The 15511-nt window shown below is 36.7% G+C and overlaps 1 protein-coding gene and 1 pseudogene across 1 annotated transcript; both read left to right on the top strand.

Moving 5' to 3' along the window:
* The first annotated feature begins 1820 nt into the window (after positions 1 to 1820).
* LOC112865506 (olfactory receptor 51A7-like) lies at positions 1821 to 2772 on the top strand (annotated as a pseudogene).
* Positions 2773 to 10924: 8152 nt separating this feature from the next.
* On the top strand, positions 10925 to 11888 carry OR51A4 (olfactory receptor family 51 subfamily A member 4). Its single transcript, XM_025928467.2, has one exon. It carries the CDS (start codon positions 10944 to 10946, stop codon positions 11886 to 11888), a length of 945 nt encoding a protein of 314 aa, XP_025784252.1. The 5' UTR covers positions 10925 to 10943.
* The last annotated feature ends 3623 nt before the right edge of the window (positions 11889 to 15511 follow it).

A 15511-nucleotide genomic window follows, 5' to 3' on the forward strand; every position in this document is an offset into this window, starting at 1 on the left:
TCTGGGTACAGCCTGCTGAGCTGGAATCCCCAAAGCTTTCTGGGCGAATAGGAAAGCAGCAGGAAGGCAGGACTAGACTCTGCAGGTCAGGATGGACTGTTGTGCCTACATAGCAGTGAAATTCTGGTGACTGCATGCCACCTCCATTTCCTCTTTACTCTGCCATGTGGGTACAACCACTTACCAACTTACTGGTAAGTTTCCAAATGTTCATAGCTGCCTTTGTACCAGCTCAAGCAAAAATTTCACACGGTATCTGGCTGGCTGTGGTTTCCAAGTGATTAGGATGGACGCCATTACCCTAACCCTCTAAAAAGTCCAACAATTCTGTAAATGCATGGTAGAAGTCCAGAGTCCTGCTAAATGATAGCAACCAGTCAAGTCTAGGCCAGAATCACTAACCTGGCACAGAGAGAAATTCAGAGGCAGGTACTGGAACCTGGCTGGCTGTGGGGTGACATGTTTGCTGAATGGTAGAGTTATTGCCTCACAGGTTAGTATAGGTGTTTCTGGGTGCAGACATGCAAAACTACTGAGTTTGCAGGGGCATCAGTAAGAAGGCTATAGGGACCACTAGGAGTTACTTGCTCTATTGTCTGTCCTAACTCAGCATGCTTCTTTATAGGTTTAAATATCTCTTTACATTTTCTCTATATATATGAACAGAAAGGAACTGTACAATTCTAACAAAAAACTATGAGTTCATAGATTTTTATTTATTTATTTTTTTTTTAAATTTTTTTTTTCAACGTTTATTTATTTTTGGGACAGAGAGAGACAGAGCATGAACGGGGGAGGGGCAGAGAGAGAGGGAGACACAGAATCGGAAACAGGCTCCAGGCTCTGAGCCATCAGCCCAGAGCCTGACGCAGGGCTCGAACTCACGGACCGCGAGATCGTGACCTGGCTGAAGTCGGACGCTTAACCGACTGCGCCACCCAGGCGCCCCTGAGTTCACAGATTTTTAAGCAATGGTGTGAAGGTGGGTTTTGTATAAAATTCATTTTATGATTTAATTTATACATATAATTACATTTATAAATTTAATTTATACATACCTCTGCATTGAGGGTATAACTTTTCATTCATTTAGTGCACATCAAAACGATATCTGCTTATATGAGATTCTATGAAGCCAGAAGGAAGACAAAGAGCAGCAGTGACCTCACAGACAGCACAACCCCAGATGACAAAAACTTACCACCTAAGTTTCCTTCGAAGACATTTATTGTTGTAGCTCTTTTTTGATTGAGCTCTATAATGTGTTTTGAGATAACTTTTGCATAAAATGTGACATACAGGTCTACCTTCATCCTTTTAGATATGGATGTTAACCCTTGCTAGCCCCAGTTTTTGAAAGAAAACTGTTTTTAAAAATTAATATTCATTTATAACTATAAATGCAATTGTACTAAGTGACATCCTTCTTTGATCCTATATTTCTCCAAACAGGTTTCAAACTTAAAAGCATGACAATCCTTAAAAAGATGGCTATAGAAGCTGTGAAATTTACTGCTTCCTTCTTGTATAATGAGATCAGGAAAAGCATTTAAAATATTTGAAATATCTATCTGCTAGCAATTACTGCATATTAATCTATATTCATGTTTCTTTTCATATCCTATCTGTATGAGTCCTGCTATTATTCCTACAAGTACATTATAAAATATGTTATTTTAGTCCAAGAATTCTTATACAAAGAAAAAAAAAGTGCAATCCTAAGATTTCACACCAACATTTTAAAGCATACGCTAACCTATTTAGGCCATTTCAGGAAGGCTCTTCTGAGATTCATATTATGAGCCCCTCACATTCCTGCAATGTCAGTCTTGAACACCTCTGAAATGGAAATCTCTACCTTCTTCCTCATTGGGATCCCAGGCATGGAGCATGCTCACATTTGGGTCTTGATCCCCATTTGCCTCATGTACCTCCTTGCCATCCTGGGGAACTGCACTGTCCTCTTTTTCATAAAAACAGAGACCCCTCTGCATGCTCCAATGTATTATTTTCTCTCCATGCTGGCCTTTTTTGACCTGGGACTTTCCATCTCCTCCCTTCCAACCATGCTGAGAATCTTCTTGTTCAATGCCACTGGAATTTCCCCCAATGGCTGCTTTGCCCAAGAGTTTTTCATTCATGGATTCTCAGCTATAGAGTCATCAGTTCTTCTCATCATGTCCATAGATCACTTCATAGCCATCTACAGCTCTCTGAGATACACCTCCATCCTGACCAGTGCCAGAGTCTTTAAAATCGGCCTCATATTTGCTGCATTATGTATCATGTTTGTCCTCCCTTTCCCCTTTATTCTAAAGAGGCTGAAATTCTGTAGGAAAAGCCTTCTATCCCACTCCTACTGCCTCCACCTGAATGTCATGAAGCTGGCCTGTTCTGACAACAGGGTCAATGTTATCTATGGACTCTTTGTGGCTCTTACATCCTTATTGTACTTGGGGTGCATTTCTGTGTCTTACATGTTGATCTTGAAACTTATTCTAGGCATTGCCTCACACAAGGGCCGCCTCAAGGTTCTCAACACCTGCATCTCCCACATCTGTGCTGTGTTCATCTTCTATGTGCCTTGGCCGCCCTTCATCGCTTTGCCAAAAAATGTTTCCCCAGTCATTAGGGCCATTATAGCTGATATTTTCCTTCTGGTACCCTCTAATGAATCCCATTGTGTACTCAGTGATGAGTCAGCAGACTAGAAATCGGATCCTGGCAAAACTATGTGATAACAAGGTTGATGAGCATTGTCAGCCACAATGAAAACTCAACTCAGCAATTTCTGAACAATTGTAGGAACCTGAAGATAGTAATGACAGAATAGAGACTGAACGCAAAGCTACACTGTCTATACTAAGTAGGCCCTCAAATGTCAAGTTATTGATTAAATTAAGCAGCAACAAAATCTAGATAAGATGTCTTAGGTGTTAGGCGTGGGGTGATAGTCGTCTTATATCTAATTGTCCCACCTCTTTTCTGATTGTTATTTCTCTATGCAACCACCTATCTATCAACCTTAATAGCAGTGCAGTCCTAATTAGGACTTAAAAGATTTTTAAAATATGATTCTAAACAAAAATAGAAAAAAAATAAAATAACATGTCTGTGGCTTTAATTATCACAGGCATAATCAGCAGTGACTAAAATGTGCTGGAAGATTAAGCTCACACACTTACCCACAAAAGAATCAGCAAGTTCTGAATATCTAGTGTGTATGTGTTTGTGTGTGTGTGTGTGTGTGTGTGTGTGTGATCAGCAATTCATATAATCTATTAAAAATTCTCTGCCCTATAGGACTGTGAGATGTGTTTGGAGAGGTAAGGCTCACATACATAAAATAATTTAAATTAAATTCAAAACATAGATAAGCAGATATTTCACTTATTTATATTTTCAATAGTTTGCAATAGACTCCACAAATGATCTCCTTTAAGTGTATATTGGTTAACTATGCTTTACCTAAGTCTGCACAACATTCTTTGTTTACTACTGTTATGATACTAAACAATAGTACTTTTGAATTTTTAAATTTAAATCTAAATTTTTAAACAGTATTTTAAATTTATTTTAAATTGTCTATATTTTTAATCAATGTATGAGTGACTTAAGAAACAGAGTTTCATGAGGTGCCTGGGTGGTGCAGTTGGTTGGGTGTCTGACTTCAGTTCAGGTCATGATTTCACGGTTCCTGAGTTCAAGCCCTGTGTCTCGTGAGTTCCAGCCCCGTGTCAGGCTCTGTGCTGACAGCTCAGAGCCTGGAGCCTGCTTCAGATTCTGTGTCTCCCTCTCTCTGTACCCCTCCCCCACTCACATTCTGTCTCTCTCTTTCAAAAATAAAGATTAAAAAAAATTTTTTAAGTAAATAAAAAAAAAAGAAGCAGCGTTTCACTTCTGTCTTTGTCAATACCCAGCAAAGGACCTGGAATATCCTAGTTGTTCTTGTGTTTATTAAACATTTTATGTTAAGAGCAAATTTTCTATTTGACAAAGCCCTGCTATGGGATCTAGATGATTTTTCTGTACCTGTAGAAGAGGGAGTGGCTTTATAGCCTTAGAAATCACTTTAATAAGAGCTGTATGATAAATCACTAAAGTACAAGTATAAATATTTTTATGTCTATCAGCGTTCTTATTTGGAAGTGTGCTTTCACCATTTCCCTTGATTAAGAGAATAAAATAGTTCTAAGTGTTTATGAAGGATGTGCATGCTTGCTCTAGAGGTTCTAGGAAAAGCAGGCTCCTCTTAGATAGCTTGGGAACACTGGTAGCCTTAAGGGGACTAAATCTACACATCCTTTAATGAAAAAGATACAGTTGAATTACTGTTCTGTTAATATACAGAAGAACAACAAATAAGTACATGCAAATACATGTAAATATTTACATACAGAGATACCTGTACATGTGGTTGTAAAGCCTAAACAGGTGGATTTGGCCATCCTTAGATGATTAGGTCAAATGTGAATATGTGCCTTTCATAACTGTATCACTGTGAAAAACCATCAAAACTGCTGTACTTTTCCATTTTTACTGTATTTCATTTGCAATCCACTTTTCATAAACTTTGTAATACTTAAAAAATAACATGGTTCTAATCAATTTTGCAAATATGAATAAAATGTATGATAGTAAATCCAAAGAATCAAATTAAACTATGTCTGGGGAACCCTGTTAATGTGAAACTCACCTATTCTACAAATTAACTAACTGGAACAGAAAGGAAAATAAAAGCTATGTAAATAGTACTTAGACATCATTTTTAAAATGGAGTAATCTGGGTATCATAATCCCAGATTTCAAAATATACTACAAAGTGGTAGTTATCAAAACAGTATGGTACTAGCACAAAAATAGACCCATAGATCAAAGTAACAAAACAAAGAGCCCAGAAATACAACCATACTTATGGGGTCAATTAATACCATAATGAAAGCAAAAATGTACAATGAAAAAAGATAATCTCTTTAACAAATGGGTATTGGGAAAACTGGACAGCAACATGCAAAAGAATGAAACTGGCTGCTTTCTTACACCATACACAAAAATAAACTCAAAATGGATTAAGGGTCTAAATGTGAGACATGAAACCAAAAAAACTCCTAGAAGAAAACATAGGCAGTAATTTCTTTGACATCATCTATAGAAACATTTTTCTACATATGTATCCTCATGGCAAAGGAAACAAAAGCAAAATTAAACCATTAGACCCTAATCCAAAATAAAGAGCTTTTGCACAGTGAAGAAAACTATCAATAAAAAAAAGGAAATGTACTGAATGGGAGAAGATATTTGCAAATGATATGTATTTTAAGGGTTTAATAGACAAAACAGATAAAGAACTTATAGAACCCAACACATAAAAACAAATAATCTGATAAAAATGACCAAAGGAGGGGCGCCTGGGTGGCTCAGTGGGTTAAGGGCCCGACTTCAGCTCAGGTCACGATCTCGCGGTCCATGAGTTAGAGCCCTGTGTCAGGCTCTGGGCTGATGGCTCAGAGCCTGGAACCTGCTTCCGATTCTGTGTCTCCCTCTCTCTCTGCCCCTCCCCCGTTCATGCTCTGTCTCTCTCTGTCTCAAAAATAAATAAACGTTAAAAAAAAATTGACCAGAGGACCTGAAGAGACATTTTCCAAAAAAGGCATACAAATGGCCAACAGACATGTGAAAAGATGCTCAACATTACTAATCATCTGGGAAAGGCAAATTACAATTACCACGAGCCTTTACCTTATATCCACCAGAACAGCTAAAATCAAAAAGGCAAGTAATAACAAATGTTAGCAAGGATGCAGAGAAAAAAGAACCCCTGTGCACTGTTGGTGGGGATGTAAATTGGTTACAGCCACTGTGGAAAAAAAAGTATGAAGGTTCCTAAAAAAATTAAAAATAGAATTACCATATATAATCCAGTAATTCCGCTGCTGCATATTTACCCAAAATAAACAAAAACACTAATATGAAAAGAGATATGCACCCCTATATTTATTGCAACATTATTTGTAATAGCAAAGATAGGGAAGCAATCCAACTGTCCATTAATAGGTAAATGATAAAGAAAAAAAAATATATATATATATATGTATATATACAAAAGAATATTACTCAGCTATAAAAAGAATGAGATCTTGTTATTTGTAGCAAGGTATAATGCTAAGTGAAATAAAAAGTGAGTCAGATAAAGACAAACACTCATATATGGAATTTAAGAAACAAAACAAACGACCAAACATTAAAAAGGAGATAAAAACAAACCCAGATTCTTAAATACACAGAACAAACCGGCCACTACCAGAGGAAACAGGAATAAGTGAAATAGGTAAAGGGGATTAAGAGTACACTTATCTTGATGAGCACTTTCTTTAGAATTTAATTTTTAAGGGGCACCTGGGTGGGTCAGTCAGTTGAGCACCTGGCTTTTGATTTTGGCCCATGTCATAATCCCAGGGTTGTGGATGGAACCCCCTGTGTCCGGGTCTGTACTGAGTGTAGAGCCCGCTTAAGATTCTCACTCTCTCTCTCTCACCCTAAAATAATTTTTTTTAAGTGTTGAAAAAAGAATTTAATTTTTAAAATGGAGTAATATCAAATATATATAAGATCTCATCAGATCTATAGGATTTCACTAAAAGTTCCCTGCTGAATTTAAACCTAATTCTAATATAAATGAATATCATTAATCCACACTCAACTCTGAAAATCAAAAAGCTTGCTTTAGTGAGGTACACACTCCAATACAAGTGACAACAAACCAGATAATATTATCTCAAAAACAAAACATTTAGATATTAAAATGCCTCATGGATATGGAGTAAAAGTTATAGGAACCTGCAAGGGGGGTGGCTACAGCATACTTCAGTGCAGGAAAGAGGTCATTAGCACCACTAACTCTAACTGTCTTCACCTCTCTTTTCTACTTTGTCAGTATTCTGAATGAAGCTAACCCACATGGTATGGTAAGTGGTCACAAGCTGGATAAACAAGCAGTGGGGACACTTCTTACATCTTATCTAGCAGAGGAGAGAGAACTCATATTATCATCTCCACTTAGAGATCTAGGGAAGGGGTTGAATACTGCTTTCTTAATATCCTAAAGAGAATGGACACTATATCCACGGAGACAAGTTTAATGCCAATGGCAAAATTAGTCATGTATAAAATTAGTCCTATGCCACTACCTCAAACATTGTGATTGCAAATATAAAGTAAGGATTTCTCTTTCTAGAAAAGTTGCTGAAATCGACTGGAATAAACCAAACAAAAACAAATAAATGAAAATGATAGCAAACAAACCCAGTAAATGTCTACTAGAACTGCCAAAGTTGGCAGAATGATATCAGTGAGAAATAATATGTCAAAACCATTACTTAAGGAAAATGATTATTAAAATATACATGAGAAATGAGCTCATATGATGGCCTATAGGGATTGTAGGGGTAGTTCCCAGAAAATACAAACATCATTACACGAGTAATTACAAACCAATGTATTTAGTAACAATCGTGAATCATTATGGAAAAATAGTCATCTCTGGAATCTTATGCTTAAGAATAGAGACAGGCATCCAGGTGTATGTTATCTTTTTTAAAATGATTTTAATGTTTATTTATCCTTGAGAGAGAGAGAGAGAGAGAGAGAGACAGAACGTGAGTGGGGGAGGGACAGAGAGAGAGGGAGACACAGAATCCGGAGCAGGCGCCAGGCTCTGAGCTTGTCAGCATAGAGCCAATGTGGGGCTTGAACCCATGACCTGTGAGATCATGACCTGAGCCAAAGTCGGAGGCTCAACCCACTGAGTCACCCAGGTGCCCCTAGCTGTATGTTATTTTCACTGACAGCACCTATCCAAGAGTCATGAAACCCTCTTCCTGAATATAACTGAAGTTATATCTTTGTTTTTAACTGTTCTTTCCTAATAAATGAACTTTACCTATATGTTTCCATTGAGGGATTGCTTAAGCTGTCCCATCTGTTTGACATGCATATTTTTATTAACATTTGGTGCATAGAGCCAAGAAACTTCAATTAATCTGTAATGTCTTTTTATTATTAAAAAATGCTTTAAACTTATATGATCAAATGTTAATAATTATGATATATATGCATAATTAATCCTATTGCCTATTAATATTCTATCTTTGAATAATAATCTATATGCAGATAAAGCTTTCAAAATAAGATTATATAAATTATGCATGCAAAAATATAAATAATGCCAGCTTACACAGTAAAAGTCCATATGAACAGATGTTAGATTTACCACAATCTATCCTTTTACTTCATAGCAAACATAGCCAAATGGGAAAGATACTAAAGACAACGAAGTTAAAAACAGTATATGATTTAAGATGCCATGTTTTACAATGCAATTCATTCATTAATTGATTCAACAAACATCTACTAAGCTACCACATGCCTTTCAACATGCTAGGGACTGGACATATCAAAATAACAATAACAGATGTGATAACTTCCCTGTTGTAGCTTATTAATATTATCATAGAACAAATGGAATCAGTCTCCAAAGTTGGGCAATAAGCCAATAAACATATAACACCATTATTGCAATTGTGACACACACAATAATAATAAAAACCCAGATGCACTCTGCCATCTCCTTTATGAGAAGGAACTGGAAAGTTGAGATACTAAGCAAGAGTTGAAGATGGAGAATTCCTGACAATATAGCCAAAGGAACTTTCATCCTCTGAGGAGGATGAAAACAATAGGACCTGTGTAAAATAAAGTGACTTTCAAAAAGTTAAAGAGAGGTTATTGTAGAGGGCTACGGTAATACTTTGTTATACTTCCTCTCTTTGATCTACTCAATATTAGTTCTCATCCAAGACTCTGTATTAATAGAGGTGAGTGTATATATAAATACATTTTTTGCTTCAAGAGAATTTTCTCTGGAATCCTTTAGTATTTTCTTTGTTGAAAGGTCAACAAATGTGAGGTTACATGTTCCATATAATCCCTAGAATTAACTAATAGGCAGTTTGGAGTGAAGAAAATACTATAAAATTCTACCATCCATTTGATCCATAACTCCATAAATATTGATTGGCCATCCCCATTGCATGAAATATGCTTAGTTATCTGGAATCCAGAAGACCTGAGTTCCTACCTTACCTCTACTGTACAATGATCTTGGAGAGACTACTTGACCTCCTTGAGAACATTTTCTTCATCAGTAAAATGAAGATAATAAGTGTACTTGTCATATTTAAAAGATCCAAGGACTCAAAATCATCATCAATAATGAATGAAAGTAAGTGGAACAGTTTAAATTCTCAACAAATGTTGGCTATTGCTATGAACAAAATGTGAGTGAGAAGAGGTTAAAGGGCTCAGATTTGGGGTTTGTTAAATATTAAGCATAAAGGCTTCTTATAGAGATAGCTCCCTAAGAAGAGATCAGAATTGGAAAAGGAGACAATGAAGTCTATTGGATAAGTTGATTTTAAGGGATATTTAGTTAGTTATGTCTAGGAGTAAGGATCTAGAAGGATGGATACAGGCCCTGGAGTTAACCAGAAGGCTAAAAATGTATATCATAAGGTGTTTGTCCAACACCACTTCCTTGAACGCACTGATTTAACTCACAGCATTTCTGCTTTGACACTTTTCAGAACAGAGGAGTAATATCTGAGCCAAAAACCCAACGGAAGTGTCAGAGACTTTTCACAGGATTTACCAGGTCTTTACCACTCCTGGTTATTAAAGGCCTCTCTCCAAACAAAATGGCCCCTAATTCAAAGTCTAGATATTTATTTCACTTCTTTGGTATTAACCATCTCTGTGTATTTATTGCATCTGCACAAGTTTATTCTTATTCTCAGAAAAGACTTGTCCTGGTTGGAATTCCCCAAGGGTTCAGTGCCCCTTGGGTAGGTACAAGACTGAGAAAGAGAAAAAGAGGCAAGCCTTTATATATAAGGAAGTGCCTTGGGTAACTTCTGGGACTTTGTTGGAATCCTTCAGCTACTCTCAGAAGTGTTCTCCAAAATGTCTGCTTTTTGGTAAGTACTCAGATATCCTCATCTATTTTGTTTTCACTTTTTTTTTTTTTTTTTGGCAATCAACCACATACAACCTCATATACAAAAGGAAGAAGACTCCAAAGGCCATATCTCTGGGAAAATTGTCCTTTGGAGACTATGTAAATAGGAAATCATTCCTCAACAGAATTCAGACTCTCTTAAATTGTGATACTATATCATTATTATAATTCTTCTGTCAACACTACACAAGTGATCACAAATTCCAGGTCAGGAAAACATGAGACATAATACGTCAATAATCTCTGCAGTAACTGCCCTTACAAATATATACAGGATTTGGAAACAGTTGGAATTTTTAAAAGCATTTTTAAATAACCAACAATTTTCAGATGGCAGGGAATAGAACTAAGGGTAGTTTGTGAAAGAATATTTTTGTGGAATAGGTAGGAAGATACTGGGTTGTGAGATTCTTTTGCCTTCATAGTGTCATTTTAGAAATCATATATTTTACCCAACTTCTTACCTGTAATGTGAAAGCAAGAAATAGGGAATTACACATTACTTGACTAGAGTTTACTAATATTTTAAAGGGAAATATTAGCATTTCCACATTACTTGACTAGAGTTTACTAATATTTTAAAGGGAAAATGAAATTAAATTAATATCTGAATACAAAATGAATTTCTAGTTTTTCTATAGGAAAAATATGGCCAAAAGAAATTTTCTTCATGTATTCTACAGGCAGATTTTAGTCTAAATTGGCATCCACTTCTCACTATATGATAGTCACATAAATATTGTATTCTTCCAAAAGAGAGCTTAAAAAGAGCCAAAAATTTCAACAACTGCATTTTTTTCTAGCAAATTTCCAGATATTCATATTTTACCAACTCAAGAATCTCTGTTTCATTGCAGAGTCCTTTAAATGTATGATGTCCATTATTAATACATCGGATGTTGAAATCACCACCTTCTTCTTGGTTGGGATGCCAGGGCTGGAATATGCACACATCTGGATCTCTATCCCCATATGTAGCATGTATATTTTTGCTATTCTGGGAAACTGCACCATCCTTTTGGTCATCAAGACAGAGCCCTCTTTGCATGAGCCCATGTACTACTTCCTTTCCATGTTAGCCATGTCTGACATGGGCCTTTCCTTCTCTTCTCTACCCACCATGTGGAGGATCTTCTTATTCAATGCCCCTGAAATTTCTGCCAATGCCTGCTTTACCCAAGAATTCTTCATCCATGGATTTGCAGCAGTGGAATCTTCAGTGCTCTTGATCATGTCGTTTGACCGCTTCCTAGCCATCCACAGCCCTCTGAGATACAGATCCATTCTTACTCCTATCAGAGTTGTCAAAATAGGAATAGTGATATCCCTTAAGAGTGTCCTCCTAGTGCTACCCTTCCCCTTCACTTTGAGAAGTTTGAAATATTGTAATAAAAGCCAATTATCCCATTCCTACTGTCTCCACCAGGATGTCATGAAGTTGGCCTGCTCTGACAACCGAATTGATGTCATATATGGCTTTTTTGGAGTACTGTGGGTTATGGTAGACTTTATGCTTATTGCTGTGTCTTACTTCCTGATCCTCAAGACTGTGCTGGGAATTGCATCCCGAAAGGAGCAGCTTAAGGCCCTCAATACTTGTGTTTCACACATCTGTGCAGTGATCATCTTCTATCTGCCCATCATTAACCTTTCCATTGTCCATCGGTTTGTCCGACATGTCTCCCCTCTCTTCAATGTTCTCATGGCAAATGTTCTTTTACTTGTGCCTCCAATGATGAATCCCATTGTGTACTGTGTGAAAACGAGACAGATTAGAGTAAGAGTTGTAGCAAAATTATGTCAGAAGCAGATGTAACAATCAGACAATGTAGGATGCATACTGGGGAAATTTCTTATATAAGAGATCAAGGTCAGTTTGTGAAAAAGCTAATATTTGCCACAAATAATCATCAATACACTTTTCTTGTTTTATCAGCAGATTTATTTTATTCAAACTGGATACTGAACATGAACATAAAACAGGAAACAAGAAGTATATCCTGGGACTCTATCCCAGTTAACACAATAATAATAGATACCTTATGATGTCACCTCTGATAAAAACAACAAATTTCAATCAATATAGTGAAATGGTAGTGTCTGTCTACCAGGAGTGTACTCCTCGTCCCTGCATTCAATCTATTTATACTAAGTTCTTAGTTCTTTCGATTCTAGCCTCAAATTATGTCTTAATTTTCTCACCTCATTGTTTTACTCATCCTGGCACCTCACTAGCATCTCTTTAGTAAAATACTGCAAGAAACTATTTAGTTTCTAAATGTTTACTTTTGCTGCTTTCTAACTGATCATCTGTGCGAGTTATTTTTTTAAAAAGAAGAATATAATGAAGTAATGTGTCTTTTAAATATGAACTTGAATTTCTTTGGGACTATAATTAATATTTTAAATAATTAAATCAATAAAGTACATAATATAAAACAATACATGCTCTAGACCGTCTCTGTCTCTCCAACATTGTCGGATAATCAAACTACAACCAAATTGGCCTTCTGAAAACTTGTTGGATTTACAAATTTTTCTATTTCTTGTAAGTTTTCATTATCTGTCCCCTTTTCTTAGACTGCTCTTGACTTAAATTTCATATAACTCATTTCTATTCACCTTTTTTTATAATTTCCTCATAGATTATCTATACCCTCAATTCAAAGTATGACCCTCTCTTTATGAAATTGTTTTTTTATTCTTTATACATTATACTCATTATATGATTTGCAATGAGTTTTCTTTTTTCTTCTTCCAAAAAAAGAGTCTGTTATCAGTGAAGGAAGAACCACATCTATTTTCTTTATGTCTTTGTGTCTAATATGTAGGATATTTCTGGCACAGAATAGATCTCTGATAAATAACTATTAACAAATGAATGTGGAAATGAGGCCATGTTTTTTTTTTTTATTTATATATGAAATTTATTGTCAAATTGGTTTCCATACAACACCCAGTGCTCATCCCAAAAGGTGCCCTCCTCGATACCCATCACCCACCCTCTCCTCCCTCCCACCCCCCATCAACCCTTAGTTTGTTCTCAGTTCTCAACAGTCTCTTATGCTTTGGCTCTCTCCCACTCTAACCTCTTTTTTTTTTTTTTTGTTCCCCTCCCCCATGGGTTTCTCTTAAGTTTCTCAGGATCCACATAAGAGTGAAACCATATGGTATCTGTCTTTCTCTGTATGGCTTATTTCACTTAGCATCACACTCTCCAGTTCCATCCACGTTGCTACAAAAGGCCATATTTCATTTTTTCTCATTGCCACGTAGTACTCCATTGTGTATATAAACCACAATTTCTTTATCCATTCATCAGTTGATGGACATTTAGGCTCTTTCCATAATTTGGCTATTGTTGAGAGTGCTGCTATGAACATTGGGGTACAAGTGCCCCTATGCATCAGTACTCCTGTGTCCCTTGGATAAATTCCTAGCAGTGCTATTGCTGGGTCATAGGGTAGGTCTATTTTTAATTTTCTGAGGAACCTCCACACTGCTTTCCAGAGCGGCTGCACCAATTTGCATTCCCACCAACAGTGCAAGAGGGTTCCCGTTTCTCCACATCCTCTCCAGCATCTATAGTCTCCTGATTTGTTCATTTTGGCCACTCTGACTGGCGTGAGGTGATATCTGAGTGTGGTTTTGATTTGTATTTCCCTGATAAGGAGCGACGCTGAACATCTTTTCATGTGCCTGTTGGCCATCCGGATATCTTCTTTAGAGAAGTGTCTATTCATGTTTTCTGCCCATTTCTTCACTGGGTTATTTGTTTTTCGGGTGTGGAGTTTGGTGAGCTCTTTATAGATTTTGGATACTAGCCCTTTGTCCGATATGTCATTTGCAAAGATCTTTTCCCATTCCGTTGGTTGCCTTTTAGTTTTGTTGGTTGTTTCCTTTGCTGTGCAGAAGCTTTTTATCTTCATAAGGTCCCAGTAATTCACTTTTGCTTTTAATTCCCTTGCCTTTGGGGATGTGTCGAGTAAGAGATTGCTACGGCTGAGGTCAGAGAGGTCTTTTCCTGCTTTCTCCTCTAAGGTTTTGATGGTTTCCTGTCTCACATTCAGGTCCTTTATCCATTTTGAGTTTATTTTTGTGAACGGTGTGAGAGAGGCCATGTTTTATAACGGGAAATTGTTTGTTAAAAAGTTCAAAAGTACTCCAAGATTGGACAAAACTTTCTTAAGTTGTTTATTGCAAAAGTACACATGTTATAGATACTCACAGATTTTGAAAGTAGGAAAAAATTATATGGGATTAGGGAGGAATTTTTGCCTTAGGTTTGGTGGGTGATGAATGGTTCAAATTCTCTTCCTAATATAACCTAAAAACCTTGTGGATTATAGAAAAGTTTCTTACATTTTCTTATGCCCACTCATTGACCCAAGTCTTCACCACAAACCAGTTACAATCTCTTGCAAATTTATCCTCAGGTAAATCAAGAGACAATTTCCAGCAGTGTCATATGCTTAAGAATAATACTCAGCCTGTAAGGAGATAGTATCTAGCAACTAATGAAAAGCTTTCACAGATACATGCATTGCATTTGAAATGCTAATATATGTAAAATTTACCTCTAGGCACACTTTCTACTTTGATTCTCACGTATACAATTTTACTTATCATTCTTCCTATTTTTTTCGGTTGTTGAAGAGATTGAAGCTCTGAGAAATTGTCTTACCGAATTCGCAAAGACAGAAAGTCAAAAGTTGGGAGTGACACCTCATCTTTTATACCCCAGGATAGTACCATTGGGCTACATTTTAGCCTTCACATTCAGCATTGCATCTGTCTCCATAATTCTATCATCAGATCAGGGTGCTACGTGCTTTTGTGCCTTGCATAATTTTCCCATAACCTTACAGATGTAGCCATGGGCACTGAGGGCTGTAGCACAACAAAGCACAAGTTAGACATTCTTTATTAATTATAAGAAATGGAAGCTCATATTTTTCCAGTGTGAAGATAGGCATCACAAAGTGAAGGCTTCAACAGTGTCTATTAATAAGAGGAGGGATAATAACATGGATTTGAGAGGTATTAAATTCTCATGGGTTACTGTACAGCAATGTCACACTCTGCACTCTCGAAACAATCTCAGGTTGTTTCTGTCCTCCTCAATACACTAAAACAAAAGGAAGATGAAGCTACAAAATGCCAGTAGGGATGGGGGACTTTACAGTCACCATGATTATTTCCACATGTTCCTGGAGGAATGAAAGCCGAACTCTGGGCCTCCTAAAACAATGGTACCCAACTGGGAACAATTTAGCTACCAGGAGACATTTGGCAATATCTGGAAACAATTTTGGTTTTTGTAACCTGGGAGGGAGGTATGTTATCAACATCAACTGGGTAAAGGCTAGGGATGCTGCCAGAGCATCTTACATGACACACCCTGCATGCACAGTACACTCTACAAAAAATAACCATCCA

The sequence above is a fragment of the Puma concolor genome, chromosome D1 (assembly GCF_028749965.1).
Source record: "Puma concolor isolate L17-30 chromosome D1, mPumCon1.1.hap2, whole genome shotgun sequence".
Classification (NCBI taxonomy): Eukaryota; Metazoa; Chordata; class Mammalia; order Carnivora; family Felidae; genus Puma; species Puma concolor.